The sequence below is a fragment of the Melanaphis sacchari genome, unplaced genomic scaffold (assembly GCF_002803265.2).
Source record: "Melanaphis sacchari strain LSU unplaced genomic scaffold, SCAv2.0 Contig62_pilon_pilon, whole genome shotgun sequence".
Classification (NCBI taxonomy): Eukaryota; Metazoa; Arthropoda; class Insecta; order Hemiptera; family Aphididae; genus Melanaphis; species Melanaphis sacchari.
This window is the reverse complement of record NW_020271445.1, coordinates 1,119,067-1,146,111: the sequence shown is the minus strand read 5'-3', so window position 1 is coordinate 1,146,111 and position 27,045 is coordinate 1,119,067. Positions and strand designations below refer to the sequence as shown.

General features: G+C 24.6%; 2 protein-coding genes across 4 annotated transcripts; both read right to left on the bottom strand.

Moving 5' to 3' along the window:
• Positions 1-459: 459 nt before the first annotated feature.
• Positions 460-9,338, bottom strand: LOC112600233 (putative leucine-rich repeat-containing protein DDB_G0290503). The gene is made up of 6 exons (XM_025347414.1): positions 9,303-9,338; positions 4,005-4,131; positions 2,467-2,614; positions 2,191-2,254; positions 1,949-2,097; positions 460-896 (listed from the first exon to the last, which is right to left on the bottom strand). Exons 1-6 carry the CDS (start codon positions 9,336-9,338, stop codon positions 767-769), a joined length of 654 nt encoding a protein of 217 aa, XP_025203199.1. The 3' UTR covers positions 460-766.
• A 6,668-nt stretch (positions 9,339-16,006) lies between these two features.
• On the bottom strand, positions 16,007-26,984 carry LOC112600226 (protein maelstrom homolog). Of its 3 annotated transcripts, XM_025347401.1 has the most exons (12): positions 26,724-26,984; positions 26,508-26,628; positions 25,309-26,447; positions 23,206-23,334; positions 22,878-23,052; positions 21,354-21,500; positions 20,219-20,349; positions 20,018-20,162; positions 18,589-18,758; positions 17,966-18,118; positions 17,757-17,873; positions 16,007-16,218 (listed from the first exon to the last, which is right to left on the bottom strand). In XM_025347401.1, the coding sequence occupies exons 3-11, from the start codon at positions 25,318-25,320 to the stop codon at positions 17,799-17,801; spliced, it is 1,137 nt and encodes a 378-aa protein (XP_025203186.1). In that variant the 5' UTR covers positions 25,321-26,447; positions 26,508-26,628; positions 26,724-26,984; the 3' UTR covers positions 16,007-16,218; positions 17,757-17,798. The 3 variants fall into 3 exon arrangements, with proteins under 3 accessions (XP_025203186.1, XP_025203185.1, XP_025203187.1); XM_025347400.1 differs by having other exon boundaries at positions 26,508-26,984; XM_025347402.1 differs by having other exon boundaries at positions 25,720-26,447; positions 26,508-26,979.
• Between the last annotated feature and the right edge of the window lie 61 nt (positions 26,985-27,045).

Here is a 27,045-nt window from a genome sequence, read left to right as displayed (position 1 = left end):
TACATTTAACTCATTTAAGTTATTATTTAGGTATCACTGTTATAAATTACATCATGTTTGTTAAATTTCAAAACTAGTAGATACCTACTTATCAATATAGCAGCTTGTAAAAAGATAAGATTTTTCTGTGATCGCTAAGTACCTAAATACCTAATGTTTATTTTACATTAATTACAAATACCTACTTTAAATTCAAAATAAAAATAGTATTTAAAGATTTTAAAGAAAAGTAAACTATGTTGTATAAAACTTTAATAGATAGTATTTAAAATGGTCTATACTTAAATATTTGTTGATAAATTATAGATAGTATTTTTTAAACTACTCTATAACACTAACGATTTATAGGTAGGTACCTGCATATTATTGCTTTATTAATAGTTAAAAATAAATTTATATATAACCAAACCTTAGGTCTTAATTCAGGATTTTAAAGGAAGTTATTAACATGTTACAAACAGCAAATAAATGAATGACAGTTTATTTTTATACTTAAGTAACACAGTATAATATTTAATAGGTATATAGGTAGGTAGTTCCGGAATTTGATTAAAATCCACCATTGGAAGAAAGTATAGAAAAAGTATTATGTAGGTAGTATTTATGAAGGGATACCTACTTGATTATAGAACACACGAGCACACTTTCAAACACGATTTTAAAATCGTACCTAAAAAATAATGTAAAATAAAATAGTGGAACTACCGTACAAGTTTGTATTAAAATTAAAATAGAACATGAAAATTTTTTAAAAAAAGGTTGTTTCTTATTCAGAAGTCAATTTCTTTATGTCACCATTCAATGAATCGACGCTAGACTGTACTGCAGCAGCGTTTTCATCCATTTCCTTGCATTCCGATGATTTCTTGACGTTCTTTTGATGCATCTCTTGACAACTAATATACATATTTATATTCATCTCATTTAATACATTATATAAAAGAATAAAACAACTTACTAAAATTAGAATATCAAATAATACAATTATTAAATATAATTTAGAGTATGTATTAAGATCAGCTACTATTTGAATGAACGCTACGAATTTTAAGAGTGTATAGGATGACTACGATGTTGCATGAGTGCATGACACATATACGTATTGTATTATGTATTCATACATGGCATCTAATAAATTTCAATTGTTTCACTCATATTATTAAATTATAAAAGTTTAATTTTTATACTACGAATTTGAGAACATTGAAGTACCTACTTACTTTAAATTGTTATGGAAATAATTGTACAGTAGGTATATCTATGAGAGGTCGTGTGAAACAGTAGCTAAGATGTGTAAAATAATTTGAGAGTATGTTTAAATTAAAATATTTATTTACCTAAATATTTATATTTTTGTTTAAAATGTCTTTGTAATTCAATAGTATAGGTAACTATTTAAGTATAAAGTAGATTGATACTTACTATCTAAACACAATGATGAAAATTATTAATATTTATTACAATTTTACGGAAATACAGGTAGGTTGTAACTTGTAGGTATGGTATAATAAAAAACATAAAAAACTCAGTTTTAATATTTAATAAAATATGTCAGATTAGGCAAAATAACTTGTAGCTAATCGTTTTATTTATTTAAAAAGACAGATCAAATGATATTTTTTCATTTTAAAGTTACCGTTAAATAAAATAATAAAAAAAAAATTTAATTTTCTTATGTGTGAAATATATTCTAACTATGTATTCAATTTGGTAACTTTCGAGTTAGTAATGACAAGAATATAATCATATTCTTAAACATCAAATGATAAGATTAAATTAAACCTATTTTAGTGAATAGATAGTCAAATTTCAGATTAATTGTATTCTATACATCTAACAACTCTAATTTATATCGAATATTGCAATTTCATTTTAAAATTAGTATTTATATACGCATTTAAAATAACTAAATGATTTTAATTTTCAAATGAATAATATTGTTCCTTACGCTTTGCCTAAGCCGGTGTATACATTCAACACATAATCCAGTTCATTTTGTTTATCGGCAATCTCTGCTTTCAAATTGTTGATCTTAGAACGATAGTATTTGGATGATTCTTTGGATCCATGTGAACGTTTCAGTATAATCGTTTGCTTCTGTAACATGAAATGAACAATTTAATCTATTCAACTATTCAAATGTAGGTTTATAAATATAGAATATTCAACAATAAATAAAGTAGTATTTACTTCCACGATTTCAGTTTGCTCTTGTATCTTTTCCATCATTCGTTTAGTGATCTCGGCATGGTTTCTGAAAAAAATAATTTTTATTTGAAAATAAAAATAAAATTTTAACTCATCTATATTTCTCTACACATATAATTTGTATTTTAGTTTAAGAGTTAATATAATAGTTGAAATCACATAGGTAATATTCCTATATTAACGATAGTTGTTGTTATAGTGTAATAAATAAATAATAATACATTTAGACACATATTTAATCACTAATTATTTACTTACTGAGCTGCTTCTCTATCCTGCATATCTACCATGAGTGAGTTTCTGCGTTTTTGATTGATTTTCTTCATCAAAATTTCACTTTTAGCCTTACGCTCATTAAGTTTTTGTATCAAACAATCCAAGCTTTCTTGAGCCGCTTTTAACATCGCTTAATAATAAACATTTATAAACTATTAATAAATAATTCTCAATCATAAAAATATATACAATATTATAATATTAAACTAATACTTATTAGTACATGAATACAGTGGTTAGAAACTTTTTAGACTCTTGAGCCATATTAAAAAAATAAAAAGGTTTTGTGAACTGGACAAAAAATAAAAATTCAATATCCTTATTTTAAGCATTTATTTTAATTAATTAAATATAGATTTAAGAATACAGTTTACCTGAAAAAAAATGTATGAAAACGTTATCGGTATCTAGGCTATATGATAAATTTTTAAATTTTTCATACAAGAAAGTATACCTGTTAACATGGGTGTCCTTAAGGGAAGCACTTGCCCCCCTAGAACTTTAAATTTATTTCCTAATTGTAATAATGACAAAACATGATAATGTATTATAAATAAAATGTATAAAAAAATCTTTATTTATTTTTTAAATTAATTTTGCCCCCCCCCCCCTAGAAAAATGTGTGTGGATGCCCATGCTTGTTTACACCATATACATCTAAGTATATATTTTCTTAGTTATATTTCTAATTTTAAAAAAATGGAGGGAGTTTAGCAAACAAAAAAGTAAACCTTTTTCAGGTTTTTAATTATATCTTGTAAACGTTGACTATAAAAACTAAGCATAAATCTATTATTTTTTAATTTTTGAAGCTTAAAATCAATATTAATCATATTCATAATTGAACATTGTTTACAATTTTGAATGATTATTAAATTCATATTGTATAGTTTTTAAAGAGTTTAAACTAATATTTAATTATTGAATACCTATAAAATTGTTTATGATTCTAAAAGATTTCATCATTTTGGAGCAAGTCCAAATATATAATAGCTAAATAGCGTCAAATTCATTATAATTTAGTCATAAACAGACGATAATAGTGAGATTTTACAACAAATTTTAATTTATTTCTTAGGTAATTATTGAATATTGAAACATATTAGCATTATATACATATATGGATAGATATATAGATCAGTAAATCATTTTAATTGTTTAAAAATAAGCTGATAAATAGCTGACTGTAGGTAAGGGAGTTTACCAATTGCGCTCTTTACAGTTTAGGGTCGATAGACCAATTGCATTCAAAACATTTTAAAATACTTAATGAAAACTTATTATTTATTTATAATTATATAATAAATGAATACACGCATCGATTATTTTGTGAGTATAAATACATAATACAAAATAAATAAATAAATAAGTATAGTCAATTATTCAAAATTTAAATACAAACGCAATTGGTACATTGTTCCTTGACAAAACTTTATTTTAAACGCAATTTGTCCATGCCCGTAGGTAATACTTAAAATTATTTTATCAAAAAACAGAGTATCAGTGCTTAAAAATGTTACCCTCATTTTCCTTTTTCTTTTGTAATGTTGCCTCCATCAACTTCCTAACAGCATACTTTTCCTTATTTTCCAATTCAGCCAATTCGCGTTTTGCTCTTTCTCCTTTTATATGCATAGCTCGCATTTCCTGAGGAAAAAATATTAAAATTAATAATTAAAATTTCTTGATTTTATTTAAAAAATATTTAATAAACATATTATGTAAATTGGTTAGTACTTCAGAGTAAATTGTTTATTACAGCTATATTTTTTATTTTTACGCGCGTACCTATACCTATAGACTCAACATAAAAATTAACACAATATAATTAAGGTTCAGAAAATCAAAGATACAATACCTATTCCCGTATACACATTTTAAATAAACATAAAGCAATTAAAATAGATATATAATTTTGGTTAATAAAATCCTATGAGTTCGATAAATTTCCTTAAAAAAAACTAAAACATAGTTCATAACTACAAATCAAAGTCTATTTTAGACTATGGTTGGTCAATACTCAATAATAACTATTAACTTATAACTATATATATATATATATATATATACCTAATCTAAACTTTAGTAAAATAAAAAAATTGTTGGCTATTGAGGTGGTATTTTAAAGGTAATTGTGATTTTTAGATTATTCGTTTTTTCAAAATATTGTAAGTACTTATTTATAATTATTATTTTCTAGGTGTGCCTACTTTAAATGATAAAATTTAAATGGGTAAGTATACTTTGATAAACAACTTGATTTTTGATAATTTAAATTATGTCATTTCTAAGCATCAAACATAATTAATCTTCGATATTTACAAAAAATTAAATAATTATTTTTATAGTTTTGCATATATTTCAACATTATTTTATAATATACCTTTTTGATATTTATAAGATAATATTTATCTACCCATTAACCAATTATCACTTACAGTTGATATGCATTATAAAATCTATGAATGCTATGAGATCAATAGATTATGTCTACCATTAAATTGAACAATCTGAAAATTATATATTATTTAAAGTTAAACTAGAAGTCTAAGTAACTCAGTTAATTATAACACAAAATAAAAACTATACCTAATAATATTATTTATACTGTCCAATTTTTACTTATTTGCATTTGATTAAAAATAGTGACCTGCAAACTAGCCAACTACCTATCTACTCATTGTCGACGCAGATAATCCAATAAACTAAGTATAAACAGAAAATTAAAAAAAATATGTCTTTTTGCTTTTTGAATACACACAAATATTCGGAAACTATTACGTAAATAGCATATTAATCAATTTTAATTTAGTTTCAAGTAATAATTTATAATAGTAATGTTCATTTTTTCTAACAACGTTATAAAGTAATAAAATATAAAATAAATTATGTTGATAGTTGGATAATCTCAAAAGCTATAAGATTGTGCTTTTCGAGAATTATATAAATGTTACATTAATTTAACATTATAAATATAAATTAACAATTTAAAAGAATTCACGATTTTTAATTTAAGTTTAATAACAATATTATACAATATAGTCATAAAAGAAACATAACATTATTGAGATAGTTTAATTAAAATAATAATGGGCGTAGTAAGGATAAGTGCCCCCCTCCTCCCAATGCGTTTTAAACTAAATTCTATTTCTTATACTAAAGTGTAAGTTTTATTATAAAATCGAAGCAAAAAAAAAAAAAGGTTATCACTGCCCCCTTTGATTAAAATTCTAGCTACGCCTATGGTATTAATACTTTTTAAATTCTTTAAAATTAAAGAAAACACTTATATTTCTTTCAAATTTAACACAGAAACTATCTAGTACATATAATAAGTAAATGCTGAAGAATTACAGTTCTTACTTCCTAGAATAGTTAAAATTAAATTAATATTTTTCCTAATGCAATAGTATTATAATAATAACTAATACTGTTTAAATATTAGTCTTACAATAAAAAATTGTAGTACAAAAATTCAGTATGTAATTGGATTTTGAAAATATTTAATTTGTTACTCGTAAATGAATTTAAAAAAATAGAGTTTTAATTTGAAAAATGTATATTATTTTAAAAATTAATTATTAGTATGAAAAGCAACATCTCAGGAAAAAAAATAGGTATACTTAATATATTATTATGATTAAAATACACCAACATTTAGAAGTAAATATTTAAAATACATTTTAAAAATTTATAAATATAAAAAAATTCTTTTATATCAATAACTAATGTTTCATTTTAATCGCTAAGTATAAATCTAAATAGATACCTAATTAGGAACTTAACTGTTTAAGTTTTCTTTTATATAATAGGATAGTTGCAATGTTTGTTTTGCAATACATGTGTTTTTAAAAAGAACAATATTATTAAGGTAATCGTTTCACTAAAACTATAAGTAATCATTGATTTCCCTTGACTACATTTAGATTAAGCTGGATAGACAGGACAAGTACATAATTTCTAAAACATTAAATTTTGCACTTCGTGATTTGTATTTAAATTGAAAAGTTTATTTACGTAAATAGGTACCAAAGTGTATCTGTATCGGTTCTAACACGGTTCATACTATATAGCATGTACCAGGGGTGCTTGCGAGAAGAGACTTGCGAACCGCTTAATATATTAATAAATATGGAAGAGCCGAAATGAAAAAAAAAGGTCATATTAATATATAATTATCGTAAATAAGATATCAAATTTAATGAAATGTGTAGAATGCGAAATAATATAATAACGTACAATAATGTTAGATTAAATTTTATCTTAATTTAATCTTCATAAATACACATGGATACGTCAACAATTAATCATTGATCTGATCATAATTTAACAGCATTGTTGAGGACTGCTATAATGACGTATAATCATGACTTCAAAAAACTTACCAAAAAAAAAAAAAAAATGCGCACGCAACAAATAAGATATAATTAATAATAAAAATAAAAAAAAAATGCGTATTTAAAATTTAAATATTATACCGAAAACACTATATTTTTTTTGTAAATTTTTTCTATAAATTTTAATTTAATAAAATATTATTCTTCTCCAAATACATAAATTCATATATAGTGAAAAAAAAATGTTTTTGTATCTTACAATAATACTTATGTGAATCGCGTGAGTCAATGACGCGAGCAGCAGTTTGACCCCTAGTTTATTGCTCATACGTGAAATGTATTAAAGAAGAAAAAAATAGAAGGACTAGAATACAGAATACAGGAAATTCAAGGTATCGATTGCAGATGGTATAAAGAAAGATCTCCAGCGGATGATATACGGAACCAGAGAAACACAGCTGATCAAAATAAGTAAAGAAAGATAGTCGTATTGGAAGTCAAGTGAATAATGAATATGGACTATTGTGCTTGATGGTAATATATTATTTATTATTAACTGTAGCAGTATAATAAGTATAAATACTATTGTGTATAATACAATATTTATATATATTATATGATATACTAATTGTAGAGATAATAATGATCAAACTGGCCAATACCAATATGTAAGTATTCCGTATAAAGTAATATTATTCATCAATAGTCATATTGAAATGTAAAATAATAAAATTACTATATATAACAGAATTTTAAAGTTACGACGATCATTCAACAATAAATAGAACTTATATAAACCTATAAGTTATAACTTCCATCGCGGTAGTCAAGTGACAAGATGCTTAATTATAACTGATACATTAAAATTATTATATGCGCAAATAGTTGAATAAACTTCTTTGGGAGAGTCTCCTATGACCTATAATATTGATAAAAAATGGCGTTGAGCTAACTATACAACATCAAAATATAAGCAAATAATATTTTACTTTAATCAGTATATACAAAAGACGAAAATTCACAATTATTTACAGTTATTGCAGCCTTCGATTTGAAGTATAATTTACTTTATACTCTATGAAACCGTGTTTATAATGCTTTACAACTTACCTATAAGAATTACAACATTTAAATGGATTTTTAAATTTTTATGATTATTATAAACTATATTTTCAAAAATGCATACACTAAATACTAATTATAAATTAAGTATCTGCTTACTTAATATTGGTAAGTTTTTCCTCAAGCCTTCCATATTTTTTCTAATTAATTTACTTAATGGGGAATTTGAATGAATTAGGTTAGGCATAATAATTGTAAGATCACAAAAAATAATAAAACAAATAATTATAAACGTTTGAAAAATATTGATATCGTTTTTGAAAAATAATATGGATATTTTCTATGGTGAACTAGTACGTTACAGGTAGGCAGACTTAAAAATACTCATTGCAACTTCAGATTTTCTTATCACTAGTCACTACTATATATATATATAAGTGAATACTAAATAAATAAATAATTTGTAATATTATAACAATTATACTATATAATAATATATCTTATTATTTTTATTATTAGTGTATATTTAAATTACTATAATATCATCTATAAATGTCTTAAAAAACTCTAGTGCATGAAAAATATAGTAATGAAGGACAAAAATAAATAACGAACTTTTTATTTTTATTTGATTTGTTATGATCTTTTATCAATAATTTTTTTTTGCGTTATTGCTGTAATTTTATAAAATGTCACTGCTGCGTAGAGAAAGTAATGATAAACAGCCTTGATTTGATTAATATATTAAATGGTCGATTAGGATTATTTACATCAACTACCTTACTTTGTTATAATTTATTTATGGTATGTATAGTTACAATCGCTCACTGCAGTTTATAACTGCATAAATAGCAATATTTGCTTAATTGTAACATTTTTAAATCGCAACATGCATAATACATTATATAGTGTTACAACATAGATCACTATGTAATTTTTATGATACATTTACATAGATACGGCGTTGCATGAGTCCTGCAAACCATATTGTCTTGCAATAATTAAGTACTTATGAAATATACATTTACCTATGTGATATGCCCAATCAAATGATTGAACCTAGTATTATTAATAATATTTTCTACGCCTGAATAGTAATATTATATACTACGATACAATCAGCAATTATTATTTAATTACAAATAACGAGAAAACCGCCAATTATTTATGTTGTATTTCGCGCAAAAAATACAAGATGTACGCGCACTATCTACGTAATATTAATTCCGTGCAGGTAACAAGTAGATGGTAGGTATACTAGTACTTAAGCTATAGCTAATAATCATGATAATACGTATATTATACGATACGCGCAACAGTTATTACTTATTATAATATTATTAATATTATATTTAAATAATACATCTGCCGGTGTCGTGTCGTTTTCGCGTAAGTATACTGCAGGTGTGATGTACGTACCTTGGGAAGGTCTTTCAAAATTTGATTCATGTCCATGGCGGGATCGGTTTTGTCCGTTTCACTGTTATTTCGCAAATCCAGTACAATTCAACAATATATTATAATAATGATAACAGTGTATATTACAGTTAATAATTAGGTAATTTAATGTTATTGTATTAAATTATATTTTATTGTCGATGTGAAGTACAGGGATTGGGAGAGACAGACAGTAAGAGGACGTGGCAGAGAGTTAACGCTCCGGTTTCGGGTCCGTCGGTGTCCTGGGCAACACTACGACGTTGCTGCTGGCGCGTCTGTCGCTACCGCCGCTGCCGCCGCCGCCGCCGGCTCGCCCGTCTTTTTTTTCCACTCATTTCCCGCGTAACCACCCGCGGAGGCGGCGTACCGCGGGGACGGGTACGTGGGCCTCGGATGGAGCGCGGGCGGGCAGGAGGGACACGGGCAATCTCGCCGGAGAACGCGCGGCGGCGACGCGTCGGCTTCGCGAAATAATAAAATCAATACGTCGTGTGTTTTCTCTCGGTACCTTTATCGTCACCGGCGTCGGTGGCGGCGGGCGGACTTATCTGGGAAATAATATTATATTTGTTGATTCTCGGTAGGTATATTAGCGCGCACAGCACCCTCCGTCGTATCGGTTGCGCGTACTGCACTTTACGGACCGCGTGCGTTCGTACTTCATAGGTAATGCACAATATTATTATAATATTATGATATAATTAATATTATCACGTAGACGTTTAAGTACCGATGAATGGCCGATTATCCGCACTACGAAATTTTCGTACACATTTTATTTATCGTTCGTTATTTCGTGTTATCGTGTTGGTAGTAGGTATGAAATTCATAATTTTATTATTTGATTATCTGCTGCTAAGTAAACGGTTCACTTTTATGAAAATAATAATATTTATTGTAGTCTTACATTTAAAAGGTTTTAATTCTAGTTTGTAAACACGATGGAATACACACTTTTTTTTTTTTTTGTAAGGAATACACACTTATGAAATAAAATGGGTTCCAAAAGACAACGTAATGTGTTAAATATCGAATCAAAAATCGAAATAGAAAAAATAGATAATGGAGAAAGCGTATCTTCTTTAGCTAAAACATAAAAATGAAACTATTTGTCATATGCATTAAAAATGGATGCGATCGATGGCAAAAAATTGAAATGTAATAAAATGTGCGATAAGCCGATAAATGTTAAGTTGGATGAAGCACTTTAATTGTGGTTTGTATGTAAAAGAAATTTAGGTAATCCCATATCAGGGTCTATATTGTGTAAACAAGTATTAATATTTAATATTAAAATTGGTGATAAATTTGATTTCAAAGCTAGTTTTGGCTGATTAAAAAGCTTTAAATCGCAACATGGATTGGGATTACTTAATGTCGTAAGAAAAATGTCATTATTTAGTTTTACATCTGAAGAAAAATTTAAAGAAACATATATATCGAGAAGGATACACAAGAAATTATATTTATAACGCTGATGAAATAGATAAAATTTGGAAGGCATTACCGCGTAAACCATTAACATCACCCCATAAAATTGATTAAGTTAGTAAAAATAAGATGACTGCGATGTTTTGCGAGAATACTAGTAGAGATCACGCTTTATCATTATTTTTTTTTCATTTATTTGAATATATACAATCTGTAAAGGTATTTACAATGTGCAAAAAGAGAAAAATAATAATAAATTATACTAATATAATATACAGCTATAAGGACATAGAGACGTAAGGAGAGAAGTCAACCAGCAGTAACACTTAGAATCATTTTTAGTGATTTAACTAAAACTACGATTGCTGTGCAAATCGTATAATTTGATTCTGGTAAACAAACGATACCCACGCAAACAATAACCGGTAAATACGGTAAATTTTAGGTGAAACCTATTATCCATGTAGCTTTTTTTTACGTTAGACAACGCCAATGGTTAATAAGGATGCGTAAAATTTATACAGATGCGGACTGACTGTGATGCTGGGATAAGTGGAATGCTACAGCATCACTTGCCCTGATATATATTTTCCCCTATCGGCATAAATGCGCTGTAATGTATTTACTATACAACTGTAGAATTTTAGGAAATCTATTTATTTTTTCTTATTTTTTATAATATTGTACAATTTTGATTTATTGTTTGTTGTAATTTGGTATCTATTTACGTTTTTAACGCGTTTTCAGTATTTTTATAATAATAAATAATCTGCATATTTTAAATTTGCCGAAACAAATTTTGATATTTACCCTTTAAATTACAAAAATAATAAATAATTTTTACGTAATCAATTACAAAAAAAAAAATATGTATAATAATAGAAATTAATTATAGTATAGCCAGTAATTTTTTTTCTGAATAATGCTTTTAATTATTCTGAACAAAATGAACTTATGCCGTCCGGATTAACGAGTTCACAGAATTATCAGGGGTCCGGACTATCGAGGCTTTACTGTATATACGTAGTTTTAGCTGTTAAGAGTAGTGTAGCCTGTCTAGGTAAATCTATATATTTCCGCGAAAACGCATTACAATAAATCAATATTATTGCGTCTGTCCGTTTTACTCTCGCAAGTCAGCTCCTCCCTAATGTATACAGGTAACTAAGCATTTTACTTGTTGAACATATTATCTATGTCTATACAATATACATAATATATGATGTTATTGATTTTTATTTATATTATATTAAATGTATAAGACATAAGTGTACAACTGCTGTACAAATAATTTATGATTATTTAATAATTTATATAATAGCACTACCTATACTACTATAACAGTGTTAGCATGTTACCTTTATACACTATACAGAGTGATTTATCAAACACATTTATCCTAATTTTTCTTTTAATTATATGGTGTATGCATTCAAATCATCATATTTTTAATTATTAACATTTTGTTCAAATATCATTTTTAAAGATACGAAACAAATTTTTTTTTCTGTAAATTCAAATCATTTATTTTTGAAAATGTTGATATAACTAAATCAAAATACAAAAAAAAAAAAATTTTAGAACTATAAAAATGTATAAAGGTACTAACTGCTAAAAATAATAAAAATGTTTAAAAAAAATATAAAGTATAATATGAAATATTTAATTTAGTATTAACTATGCTCAGACATTAAAATATTAGATTAATATAAGTTACTATAATTTTCAAATAATCATAGTCCCTATACCCACCAAACCTATATTATCATGAATCTATTAATCATTCTAACTTAATAAAACAAAACAAAGTTATACATTGATAACTCAAAAATTACTCGTTCGAATTTCAATTTCGATTTAAGCTATATTGAAATTTTCCAAAACCCCATTAGCACAATAATTTATAAGATAAATGAATGATTTTAATTTGAAAAAAATAAGTAGATATTATTGTACCCACAGAAATCTCTTTAAATTTTACAAAAATCTAAATATTGTAAAATATGGTCATTAAGTATACCTAAAAATTACTAAATTCAAAATTTGAATAAATTCATTATAAAAAGAAAAATGGGACGAGAGCATGCTTGATGAATTTACTGCAAAGCCATGTAAGATTATATATAGGAGATATTAGGTATGTAGGTACAATTATTGAATTGCGCGTGTCATATATACTTATATTTACACCTTTATATATTTGCGTGCGTAGAGTTGTATTTCAGATTATGGTGTTTACTGTTCACTAAGCTTTATTTTTTGTACTCTTTTTTTCTATATATTTTGTGCGCCCCTCTAGCTACCTTCTACTACAGAAAACTTGACGAGTTACTCTGACTTTAATTATATATTGTAAATTTATAATGTTTCCTGAGAACTGAGAAGTATATTAAATTATGTAACAATTTTTAGATTACACAAAAATATTTTTTGCTTTCGCTAGTCGGAATATTTAAGTTTAAAAAAATCAAAATTTTTTAGTTAGATTTTATTTATTCCTATTTTTTGTTAATACTATAAATATGTTTTATATGGTGATAACGCAGTATTCGTTTTCTTTTTTTTACCTATGTGGCATGTACTAAATACTAAACATTTAAGTTTAACAGAAGTTAGAACCAACACCTTGTTGCTACTTGTTAGCTTTAGTGTTGGAATGATTTCTCTTTTAAATTATCAAATTTAGGTTTTGAAATATTTTCTGTGTATTATAATGTTGGATTTTTTACGATATTTTAATTGTTTGTATAAGTTATGAGTAGGTATGTAAATTGTTAGACATTGATTAGTTTAATTGTACCTGTAAATAAATATATTGATATGTATATTGTATGTGTTTATAATACTCCAAATATTAAGAGGATTGATACTGATCGTTTTTAAGAAATACAATATTTGGCATTTTCGAAGTGTGTGAGTTAATTTCAAATAAGTAGAAAATTCATTTTAAAGTTCATGTTGAATATTATGTAATAGTTTCTCTACTCACAGAAATTTTAATATTATGTATATGTATATTAATTTTGTTATGTAAATCTTATAATTAAAGTGTGTTTTTTTATATGACATACCAAAAATTTCAGTGTCAAATGCTAACTAAAAATTATACACTAGATTGTTGAATGCAAAATAATAACCACAGGGGAACGTGGATTCCTATACCCACAACATTTAAGCTACTGTTCCTGTATACATCTTACTTAAAACTTACAGTTTACTGTTGTCTGTTATAGTTAAAAACCAAATTTAAACACAATAAGCAAAGTAATATTTTCCATTGTAGGATTTTAAATTTTTTTGATATGAAAAAAGCAACATTAAACATTAAATAAACTATTTAAAACTGATTAAATTGAATTTTGAACCAACATACTTAATACTGTTTGAATATAAATTATTCTTTATTGTAATAGAAAAATAAAAACACAACATAGTAAATGTTGTCTTTGGTTTAATACTTTAATATAATAAATTTATAGTAAAATAAGTTTTGTAAAAAATTATCTAGTTTTAAAATATAATTAGTATAGGTATTAAAGCTAAATAATAATTTTTTTGCATTTTTTTTAATTTTTGTAATTCTAGACATGAATGTTTTTTTTTAAACATGTTTTTAGGATTGACTTTTATTTCTAACTATAACCGATTACGCATAATACTATTTATTGAAATGTATTATTATATTGATTGGATACCTATACATTTTTACGATAATATAAACATTGATTTACTCTTGACCAAGAATTCATATGATTTACGGTTTGTACCAAAAAAACATATCTATGATACCTCAATTTTTTTAAAAAATATTTAGTTGTATACCTATTGCTACTTTTTTCTATTTATACGCACATTGACATTTAAATTTTATTTTTTTTTTAATAGGTTTGGGTATGTGTAATTTTCTCTTATAATCAGGAATTTCTTTGGTTCAAACATTTTGCCACTCTCGACTTATTACAGAAAATATCATTTAAATATGCAAGTTTTATGACGTTTTTAAAAAATAAAATAAATTAAACTATCATTTTCTTGTATCATGAAATAAATATTACATATTTTTTAATTTATAATAGTAATAAGGAAATAAATACAATTACATAACATGTAAATCTTGAACTATCATTGAAAATGTGTTGAAAATAATAATACTTATGCAGCAAAAATTAAATTTTATTGACAACAGCACTTTTTATTTTGTTCATTAGCATTAAATGACCACAAATTATTCTCAACTTGTAGCTCTAATTGTTTTTTCAAAATAATATGGATCTTTGACTACTCTTTAAATCTGAGCCCCGTGGCATAATGTATATTATATAGTCAAGTCTCTATAAATCAAACCTCGATAACTTGAATTTTTTTTTGTTGTCTCTATGAAATTTCTATACACTCAATGCAATATTTGTCACGATAAGTCAAATATAAAAATTATTGAGCATAGATAATTTAAAATTATTTCTTACATTTTATCAATAAAATACCTGGTTTACAATCATAAATGTACAAATGAAACTATCACTAAGTATTATTGTGCTGTAAAATAATCGAAAATTGCCGCATATCTTTGTTATGTAGCGTGTACAATTTGTGTTTATGTCTCTTAAACGTAAATTGGTTTCATTAACAGTTGTTAAAAAAGTGAACATAATAAGTGAGGTGACTAAAAGTGGAAAACTGAAATACGATATTGCCAAGCAATTTAATATTCCACTGATTACACTTTTAACTATTCTGACTGTTTTAAAACAACCCAAACGTCAAACTCTATTATTTCGTCAAATTATTTCAAGTTATTTTTCTAAATTATAAGAATTATACATATTTTGTATTTTAAAATATAATCTTTTAATACATTTTTAATTAATAAATACATATATAGGAAATGAGTTTTAAAATTTAATTTTTAATTGTAATTGTAGTTACTAAATGTACATATAAAAATATTTCTAATAAAAGTAAATTAAATAAAAAATAATGTCTAACTTGAAAAATACATAAGTCGAATTAATTTTTATCTCTGTCTTGACATTCGAGTTATCGAGACTCGACTATACTTAATTATTACCAAACAATGTAACATTATACTCTTGTAATATTAACATAGTATTATATAGTATAATACAATTATTGCATCCTTATTAAATATTTAAATTACTAGATAAAGAATATAATAATTAAATCTAGAAAAATACAAAACTTATGCCATTATTGGAAATTATCAAAACAATAATTTATTTTCATACCTAATATAAAAAAAAAAATTAAATTGATATCTTATGTGCAAGATAATTATCATTAAATCAGAAATGTTTTTACTATTACACAGGAAATACTTAAGACTACAACTAAATAAATTACATTTAAAAATTTTAAACAAAATTACATAATAGTTGAATTAATAGTTTAATTGCATGACCATTCTTCAAACTAGATCCTCTTCTTTATCTTTTGAAAGAGAATCCTGAAAATTAAAAAAAAAAAATTTAATATTTAAATTACATAAAATCAATCGGCAATTAATAATGTAACTAACCAGATTAAAAAATATACATATATTTTTCATAATTTTAGTGATGTGTATGTATGTTAACAAAGCATTAAATAACTTTTCATAAAATTACATTATTTGTCTATTTATAGCATGGACATCAGCTATATTGACAAATTAAGAACTTCAATATAGGTTGTTTGAAATTAATAGACCCAAAATAATAAAAAGTAATAATAATTTGATCTATAGTAATTTATTGTATAGACTATTATATAAAATTAGAAGTAATAATTTTTATACTACAATACTTAAGGCTATAATCCATAATTTATTCAATATATGTTGTACTTTTATATTAACCATTATAAATTTATTATTAATACGTTTAATTAAAATATTAGTGATTGTGTTTTTAAATACTGATGGTTAAATTAACTTTCAAACTTTTATATTTAATTTTATACTCAGTTTAAGTTAATTTTTTATCATGATTTTTTCAAATAATTTTATGTTTTTTTTTTTGTTAATTTTATTATTGTGTTTTAAAATCCGAGTTTTGATAAAATTAGTAGTGTCAATAACTTTTTTTTAGGTTTACATGTATAAAGATTTAAAAAACGTTATTATTTTTTTCATCATAATTTATGGTCTATTGGTACATCCTTATATTAATATTTTATGCTGTTTGTTAGTATGTAATCTTAAAATTTCAAGCATGGACATTTTAAATGTTTAAACTTGGAAATGAGAACATTATTTTTAAAAATTATTCATATTATTAATTAATTGTTATTATTATCAGATTATTGAAATTAACTTTAAACATTTTTTTTTTAATCAAGTGACAAGTAAATTAATAATAATGCAAGGGAGTTAAAAAATAATTTTAAATTAGTCAGTAGTAGTGACAAAATTGAAAAAGTATTAGTAATATAAACTCTAGATGGTAGCACCAGTGCAACATTGTAGCAGGTTCCGATTAATAATAACTCCTTCCATTTACTAGTTAGCAGATCTAATAATCTAAGATTGTGGGCACAGTAAATGATCAACTGTAGCTGAATTACTAAAAACATTGTTTATAGTAAAATTTAAAAACTTTGTAAACAGATTATTGGAAATAAAAAGTATTAACACCAATATTCATAACAAACAATAGATATTAGTTTCTGGTCTTAAAAATTGTCAATAGGTGCTGTCATTTAAAAATCAATAGTTGGTATCGAGTTTGAATATTGTATAAATAACAAAAACTTCGAAAAAATTGTAATATTTTATCTATTACATTTTTTTATTAACAATTCATTAAAAAAAGTATTAATTCATTAAAATAATCATCCAATATATGATATATACAATCGAATAGAAAATTGTATGAATACTAAATGGCAACAGAACCCATATTTTTTTCCTCAATTCTTGAAAACAATAAAAATATAATTTTCGTTTCAAATTCAACATTAAAAGTTTTTATTGTATATAATAATGAAATTAATTTATTATATTACTTGTGTTTGTGTAAGAGTAGATGATATACTAGAGTTGGGCGATCAATCATCATAGGAAGTATTTCTAGTTAATTTCAGATCTGCTGCTGTGAGAGGCAAATGTGCATTTTCAATCATCTTAAACAAATAATACAAAATATAAAGAACAATAAATCACTGTTTTATAGAAATATATATTAATGAAGTAATAAATGATAAGTAAGAATTACCAATTTTGAACCATCATCTAATTGAGCTGCCATGTGTCTGCCAGGTACAAGGTTCAAATTAAAATATGTATTTATGTGAATGCAAATATTTGACATCCATTGAACAATGCGAGCTTTGGAACATTTGAATGAAATTTCTCTTAATTCGTGGTACTAAATAAAATACACATTTATAAAATAAACTGGATAATCTGATCTACTGTGTACAAGATTTTGAGTATATCTTCTTATTGAGTAGATTATTGAAATGAGTGTGTTAAATATGAATTTAATGACAAATTAGATTAAATAGTACTTGTATAATACATAATTGTATGTGTGTTAACCAAAACATAAACATGGATTTTATTTGAATGGGAATCATGTTTTAAATATTTAAAAGATATTGTTTTAAAATACTATATTTTTATATTTTATACAATATAAGATGTATATTATTTAAAAATTAAGTAATTATTTGTTAAGTAAACTGCTTAAATAGTAATTAGTTAAAACTAATTATGAATCAAAATAAGTTTAAATCAAAAGCAGACATACATATTTAACTTTTCTAGAAGATATAATTTATTATACAACACATTTTAGTAGGACAATTTATAATAAATACTCGATATAACACTTACTAGACAACCAAGACCTTTCCCGTATAAATCAGATTCTAAAATGTTAGTAACTGACAATCCTAATCTTGAATTTTGTTGGTCCAATTGAAGGTTCATTTTTTTTTTGATTTCTAACAATAATTGCTCAATACTTCCTATTTTGAACATAGACTTACAATGTTCAGCTTTGACTATAAATATAATAAATATTAAAACAAATATATAAAAGCAAATAAATTCAAATGCAATAATTATAAATTGTATGACTACATAAAATGTAGTTTTTTTAATTATTTGTGTATAATACACTTAATTAAAAACATTAATAATTAATAATTATTTATTAATTTTATCAAAACTACATTAATGTACAGACCATAGGCGTGCGCACAAGTAGGGATTATTGGGCTTTAGCCCCACTTGAGCCTTTTTTATTTATATACGTGGGTGGGTATTTGGTATCTAAGAAAGTAATAAGACATTATAGCCGTAGAAAATTGATAACAAAATAAATTAAAATAATAGATATTTACACGATTAAAGATAAGTATAAATGGTATAATAAAATTATAACATTACATTTTTTTATTTGATAGCTTAATAATTGTATGTAAATGTTATGTATATACATACAAATTACATAATGAATAGTTTATAATAATAAATAAATATTTATGTTAATTGACAATTCTTAATATTATGTGTAGGTATTTTGAATATTTTTGAATTATTTTATTAGATTATATTTGGTTAAAATTTTAAATCAATATCGAAGGATTTTATGTGTGAAATAATGAAAAATGATTGTTTACATTTTTCAGTCACCAACAAAAGGATTATTTCGAAGTTTGTATTGAAAATTTCTATAATTTTTTTCTTGTGTGACAGGACAGGGGTTACGGATTGAATTTTGGTTCATCTGACTCAGAAGTCTACGCACAATTATGGTACAGGCTGTTGTTTAATATCTGTGGTTAAGTGGTAAAATATTTTTAAATTAAAGCTATATTAAACCTCTATATAGACAAAATGTTTTTCAATAATAGAATATTGTAGTTATGAATGACAAATAAACATTTTAAACAAATAATGAGACTAAACTGTAACAATTACAAATTATAAATATGTATATAATATAAATTAAATTCATTTTTATTATTATTATTTGGAATAGTTTTTAAATTCTTGTAAAAATACTTGGATTATTAATTAAGAGGATATTACACTATAAAAGTAGGTTATATAAGTTAATTTTGTTTAAATATTCCTTAATTTAGATACAATACATAAGATAAAATATATTAACTTAAAATGTATAACAACTTTATCAAAAAAATTTTTTTTTACATTGTTAAGAATTGTATTAAATGCAGTCAAATTGAACCATGCATAGATGGTGTAGTATTCTGTGATAAGATGATAATAATAAATTTATATTAAATTAATTTACCTTCAGGGAAAGCTATGGAATATAATCTTTCCAAGCTACTTTTAACTTTCATCATGTTAGTTGTACCAACTTCTGATTGTATAGTAAATAAATATGGTAAGTTTAAAGTGCCTTCTTTTAAATCTGTATCATTGATTTGTTCATCCTAAAGTAATAATTTAATTAAAAGTTGAAAAATAACTTTATAACTATTACATTTACCTTTAAAAATGTTGAAAATTCTAATAATATATTCTGATAATCATCCGGATGATCATTCCAACTATTAATTTGATGAAAATGGTCAGCATATACTCTCATACCTCCAGCTAAACCTTTTGGGGAAATTTTAGCTATAACCATAAATTAAATTAGTTTTTTTTTTTTTTTAAAAGCATTTTACTTTCTGTGTTATTTACTTATTAATGTATAGACCCTCTAGTACAAAAATTATAAGTATGTTTACATTTATGTTGAAAAAAAATTTGATTTCCGTTGTGTATAAATTTAATCACAGAATAAAAACAAAATACATGTGTCTCGGAGAAAAATGATTGATTTAAGTTATACTATGAAAATATGTCTAATATGATCGCAAAATATCCCTGATGGAGAATTTTCAATCATTTTTTTTTCAAACCATCCAACTTAAATTAAATGACCTAATTTTTGACACTAACAACTAGTTGAAAGATAAATAAATAACTTTAGCAAGCATACAATGAACTTAACAAAAAAAGCATGTTAGCAGTTATTATTTTCAATAATAAAAAATTTTACATGATTAGAATTGACAATTTATACAACTATGAAGTGGTTAAAATTGGCATCATGCTACTCAAAAATAAACAAAGATAAAAAATAAATCTTTATATTATTACAAGGAATGCCCAGTAAAATAATTTAAATAAAACTAAAAAATTAAAATCATTGTTAACTTTTACAATATCAATTATTTTAAAATTGCTTATAAATAAAATTTTTGGTTTTTTATCATAACAAAAAAAATGTAATACAAATTGTTATTTGTTTGTTTTAAGTTATTTAATAAAGCAATACAAAATAGTATTTTTTTTAAAAGACCAAAGATTTTTTATAATAATTTGGAAATATTTTTATGTAAGTCTAATTGTTTAGTTTTATAAGTGCCATATTATTGAGTAAATATAGCCATGAGACAAATTACATGTATAATACAATAAAATAAAATAAGATAATATTTACTTTTAATAAACATGATGAAAATCTTTACACATACCACTAGTGAAATATTTAATTATCAATAATTTTTATTATTTAACATTACCCTGTGCTAGGGGACCTATTTTAACACTACTATAAAATTTTAAATACTTACAAATGCCAATCATTTGGTGATACGTGCGAAAAATACCATTTTTTAAATTGAATTCTAGTGCTGCTATTTCAGCAGGAAAATAATACTGTTCTCCATCATGAGAATGACAATTTATGTGCAATAAAATAAACTTTTTATTTAATAATTCTGAAAATCAAAATTATTTCAATTTATAAAAATAAACTAAATGTACATTTTGTCTAGAATATGTATTAATTTTCATTGTATATTTATATTTATACAAATTTAATTAATATTGTTTATAGTATTAAAAAAATGTAATAACATAACATAATTATTCTATTTTATATGACATTTACAACAAATAAATAGTTTTTATACTTAGTGTACAAAAGTTATACTAAATGAATAAATTTAAGATTAAAAGTACCTTAAACATGATTTAATGGTCAATTATTAGTTTATTAAACTTTGATGAACTCTTAAATCAATAAAAAAAAGTATTCATCTAATGTTTCATTAAGTATTTTATCTATAAATATTAAATGTATAGAACAGGTACAATTAATAATAAGTCCCGAGTCTGATCACTTTAAATTTTGTTAAGTACTAATGAAACACCAATGATAACCAATCTGTTTATTTTATGTCTATAATATGTAAGTAAATCAAACAGAAGTCTAAACTAAAATATTTTATTAGGTACTTTTAAAATAACCAGGATAAAAAATACTAATATTTATGAAAATTCTAATATTATTATTAAATCAATTGTTTGGTCAAAAACTAGTTTTGCATAATAATTTCAGTTTTGCATAATTTTTTTTTTTTTTTATTTCCCAATAATTAAAAGAACTTAGTAAATATATATTATACTATAATAATAATTTATTTTGATTTCAATATCAAAAAACAAATCATAAAATATATTTAGTAATATAGGCCAAGAGGGAATGTTCCAATATTTATTTTACAGTCATGCACACTAATAATTACTCACTATGCACACATTGACATAAATTAAACACTTACACATAAAAAATTTACTACATGAACTTTCCAAAAATGATCAGTATCAAATCCCTTTAATATTAAATATTTTATAATTTTATACATAAAATAAATAGTTTTATTACTTAAATATTAATATTTGAAAGAAAATAGACATGATCCTAATCCAAAAAAAATGTTGGGAAAAAATGAAATGTTCCTTATATCTACTTATTTATACACCCAAGTAGTCTATTGACAACAATTTTAAATGATCTGTCATAAAGTCAGAATTAAACTGTTACTATTACAGTATTACATATTATTTATATAAGTATAATATATATATATTTACATTGTACATAATTTATTATGCAACTATTAGATAAACTAAAGACTCACATCACGCTTGTGTATTTAATTACTGTATAGTTTAATTAGCTTGTCAAAAAAATTAGATTCCATCCAATGAAATTTGACAAATAAATTGTATTTTCTAAATTAGCAATAATACTGTTATTATTTAATTATAATTTTTAAAACTCAGCCCCAATTCAATAAAATAGTTCTTACCCTGATTGTTAGGTATACATTCAAACATTTCAGTTATATATTTCTCCATGTTCCAAAAATCATAGCTGTTTTTGTGTTGATCACTAATCTGTAGCAATGGCTGTTCTTTATTAAAATTTGAATTATATTTTTTAGCAAGATCTTTGAATTTATTTTTTTCCATAACAGTCATATTCTATAAAACAATAATTATCAATATTAACTTTAATTTATAGCTAAAGCAATTTGATGTTATTGCCATAAGATTGGTGTAGGTATACAATATATAAATTTTTTTTTTTTAAATAAAATATTTGTAAGTAGATGTTTCAATTTAAAGATTACTTACATTCCATATAGGTGTTAATTCAGTTCTTAATTGTTGAAAGTTGGAAGGTTTTCTTCCATTTTTAATTTCATCATCTCTATAAGAAGCTAAGAAAATAAAAAATGCAGATTTCTTAGGAGCCATATTTGTCTGTAAAAAGAAAAATAAGTGTTATACTGAAAATTTGTTATACTCATTTATCATTGTCGAAAAAAAAATATATTTGTATAGTTTCTTCGTAATTATTAGAAATAAAAAATGAGCCTGGTAAAAAAATGATGTGGAGTGTAGTAGATTACTAAAAGAATGCAAATGAATGATTTCCATGGAAATTTTATTTTGAATGTATCTTTAAAATGTTCTACAAAAAGTAATTATAACCTTCTAAATATACTTTTCAGAAATGTTGGGATTAATATTAATGTTGCACTATTTTTTTTTGTTACCGATTAATAAGTTGTTCAAGCTTTTTATTCACTGATATTAGTAAAACATTGATATTTAATATTTCTCTATTTTATTTCTAGGGCAAACTATATGTAGAATAATTTTAAATAATAATAAGCTTATAAAATTAAGAAATAAAATAGTTTATGTAAGCAATAGCATTTGCTTTTTTCAAGTTAGTTTATATATTGTACAAATATTATTTAAATTAATATTTATTATTTCATAGTAATGATACTTTTTAAATCAAGAAATGTTGTATCAATGATTAAAATCTCTTATATGGTATTTGTATGTAATACTCTATAAACTCTATAGAACACAATTTAAATATTTAAACTTTATGACTATTCTATCCAATTTTGATGGTGTATTCATGTCAAATCTTTAACATGTACTACAATTATAAAGTTTTAACAGAATTTTTAGAAAATATTTCAAAAGAAAAATCTGATGAAGGAGCAAAACTCAGTGGTTTTTGTAATCAATTACTTGATTTTGAATTTTTATTTTATTAAAGTTAAAATTATTATTTTTAAGGGAGTTGAAATTCTTAATGCAGAACTTCAAAGAGTTAATATCATTGAGTTTTCAATCATACATAAAAATTAAAAATATCATCATATTGATTCAGTAACAAAAAATTAACTGGATTTGATGACATACGGGAAGACTTTTCATGAAAATCTAGAACTGAAAACACCAAATCAATTGAGAGCAAAAATAAAAAAAATACCTAAATAGTAAAATCTTTTAAGGTACTAAAGTGTTTTCAATTTCATCAGTAAGAGAAAAATATTTAATAAAAAAATATTACATCGTCATCATTAAATACATGGAATATAATAAACTTGAAAAAATTATTTTAAAAATAATTTCAGTCTTCTCTTACACAGTAGAAAGATCTCTATCTGCATTAAGATCAAAAACATGTCTAAGGCTAACAATGAACCAAAATCACCTTAATGGCATTGTAATACAGTATACTTATCAAAATGAAGGTACAAATATTGAAAGAGTTGCAAGATTACTCATCAATATGACTAACATTTATCAACAACACATTTTTTTTCGGTAATAATATGTTTTTATTTGAATTATAATTATTGACGGTAAACTTATAATAATTTGTATTATACAGTAAAATAAATAAATAAAATATACAGATATTATGTGAGACCTGGCGTTTAATTGTTTTGTGAGTCTAGAACCATTTTTGTGAAATACTTTTACTTTCATAAGTTATTACTTAAAACGAGAAACTTCAAAAGTTAAGAAACTGTTAATAATAATAATTTATGGTTGTATGAGAGGATACAATTATTTAAACTAGCAATTCTAAAAACACTGATACCTATTACACTAATTCAAATCTAGTCCTTATGGTCAGTTGCTATATTATGCGTTAATTTCATAAAATTTTAGTAAGTGTAAAACCTTCATTAGTTTTTTAATCATAGAGACAAATTAAGTCATATTTAATATTGATTGATTCGATTTTGTAAACTTTTACTTTTTTGTATATAAAATTATATACTAATATCATTGATTTTAGAATATATTAAAATATACTATATTCTAATATTAATGCTAATATCTGAGGTTTATCAACTATGAAACACTGACACTGCTATTGAATTTGGTTAGCTTTTTAAATTTGTTAAAAAACTTAACTACCAAAATATTCATGGCCCAAAGTTGTTCCAACACAATAACAGCATAAGTTGGTTCTCGCTTGTCTTGTTATCAAAAAACTGCTTATAATTATACTGTTCTGTGGGTTCTCATCGTTGCAGTTGCATCGAAAAAGATGGTCATCAGTTCAAGTATAAACAAGTGATTCTTTGTAATTAATAAATATTAATAAAATATTTGTTGTGTAAATTAAAGAACCGACTTTTGTTGCACTCTGTGTATCAAAGGAATACCCGATTATAATTATTACATGGGTATTTTAAGTAATTAAACAAAATAATGCCAGGCATGCTCACAGTTACACTACAAATCAGTAGGTACCGACATCACACGTTCAAATATTTATGATTACATTTTTAAACAGTATAAACGTAATTAATTCGCATACTTTACCTTCACTAAATTCCAGTAGTAGAATAAAAATTAAGTTTCTGTGCAGAAGTAATAAATGAAAAAAAACAATTATAGGTAAAAAAAAAAAAAAGCATGGGCGTCTGTTAACAAAGAGTCGACTCTTGTCGAAGTTTTAAACCAAGACGATTATTTTATTGGTAAGGACGTGTTCGTCATTGTGTGAACGAACTACAGTCAACAAAAAACTCGTGATATTATATTACAATGACAGCGAAAAAAAATTCGAAATCGTACGTGATTGGTCAATAACGTAATTTTCAATACAAAATTTGAGTTACCTCCAGACTTCAAGAAGCTAAACCAAAGGCTATAGGACAGAGATCATAGGCGAACTAAGATCTAACGATTAACGACTATATAATTAACAATCCCAATGCTACTAGAGGATAGGAATATAGTAATTGGCAATGACTAAACGCTGTTTAAGTGTTAGGTGATTACTAATTAGTAATAAGGATTAATGACTAATGAGTAATAACTGATAAATAATAATGAACATTTGAAAAATCAGAGTCTTTTTTTAAAACTATCGTAGATAACCGTTTACCACCGCGGCACGAAGGCAGCGCGAATTATTCATTAATAACTAATAAGTAGGCATGTAGATGTAGGCGATGTAGCATTACGGTTTCGGTGCCTAAAAGCATTGGTTGGTGGAGGGGAAAAAGCAAACCAGTCCAACCGCTTAGACGACGTTGCCAGATTTCCTGAAACACAATTGTTTATTAGGATATTTGGTATATTCCAGAATCCAGCAGTACACAAACCTTTTTGGTTCACGCCTCACAGTTTGGGCACCGCTGGAATCTATTATATCGGTCTGACTGTGTGTATTGTGTTGTCCGAGAGCAAAGGCCAAAAACCTAATGGTGACTGATGAGCAAATCTCTACGAATTAGACATTGTAATACATTTCGAAGTATAGACCATAGAGTATTAGAATACTAGGAAAATATCACATGCGACAAAAATATTAACGATACCCACGTCTTCATGGCCCATGCTGGCGAATAGAGATATTTATACAGAAAAATAGTGTAAAGAGATTTTTGTGGCTCGGAGGCCCCCAATCGGACGTACAACAACCCGTATTGCTTTGGCTAATGATCGAAGGGAAATATTATAATACAATGACGTGAAATGCTCACGCAGTTCACAGTGATACCATAGTACTAAGACTACAAAGGATAATATAACAATTATTAATTATTATTTAAACCAAAAAAAATAACAAATGGAATGGATAATGGCGTCATTCGCGTAGTCGTAACGGTGACGCATCGGTCGAAAACGTATCACGATAAC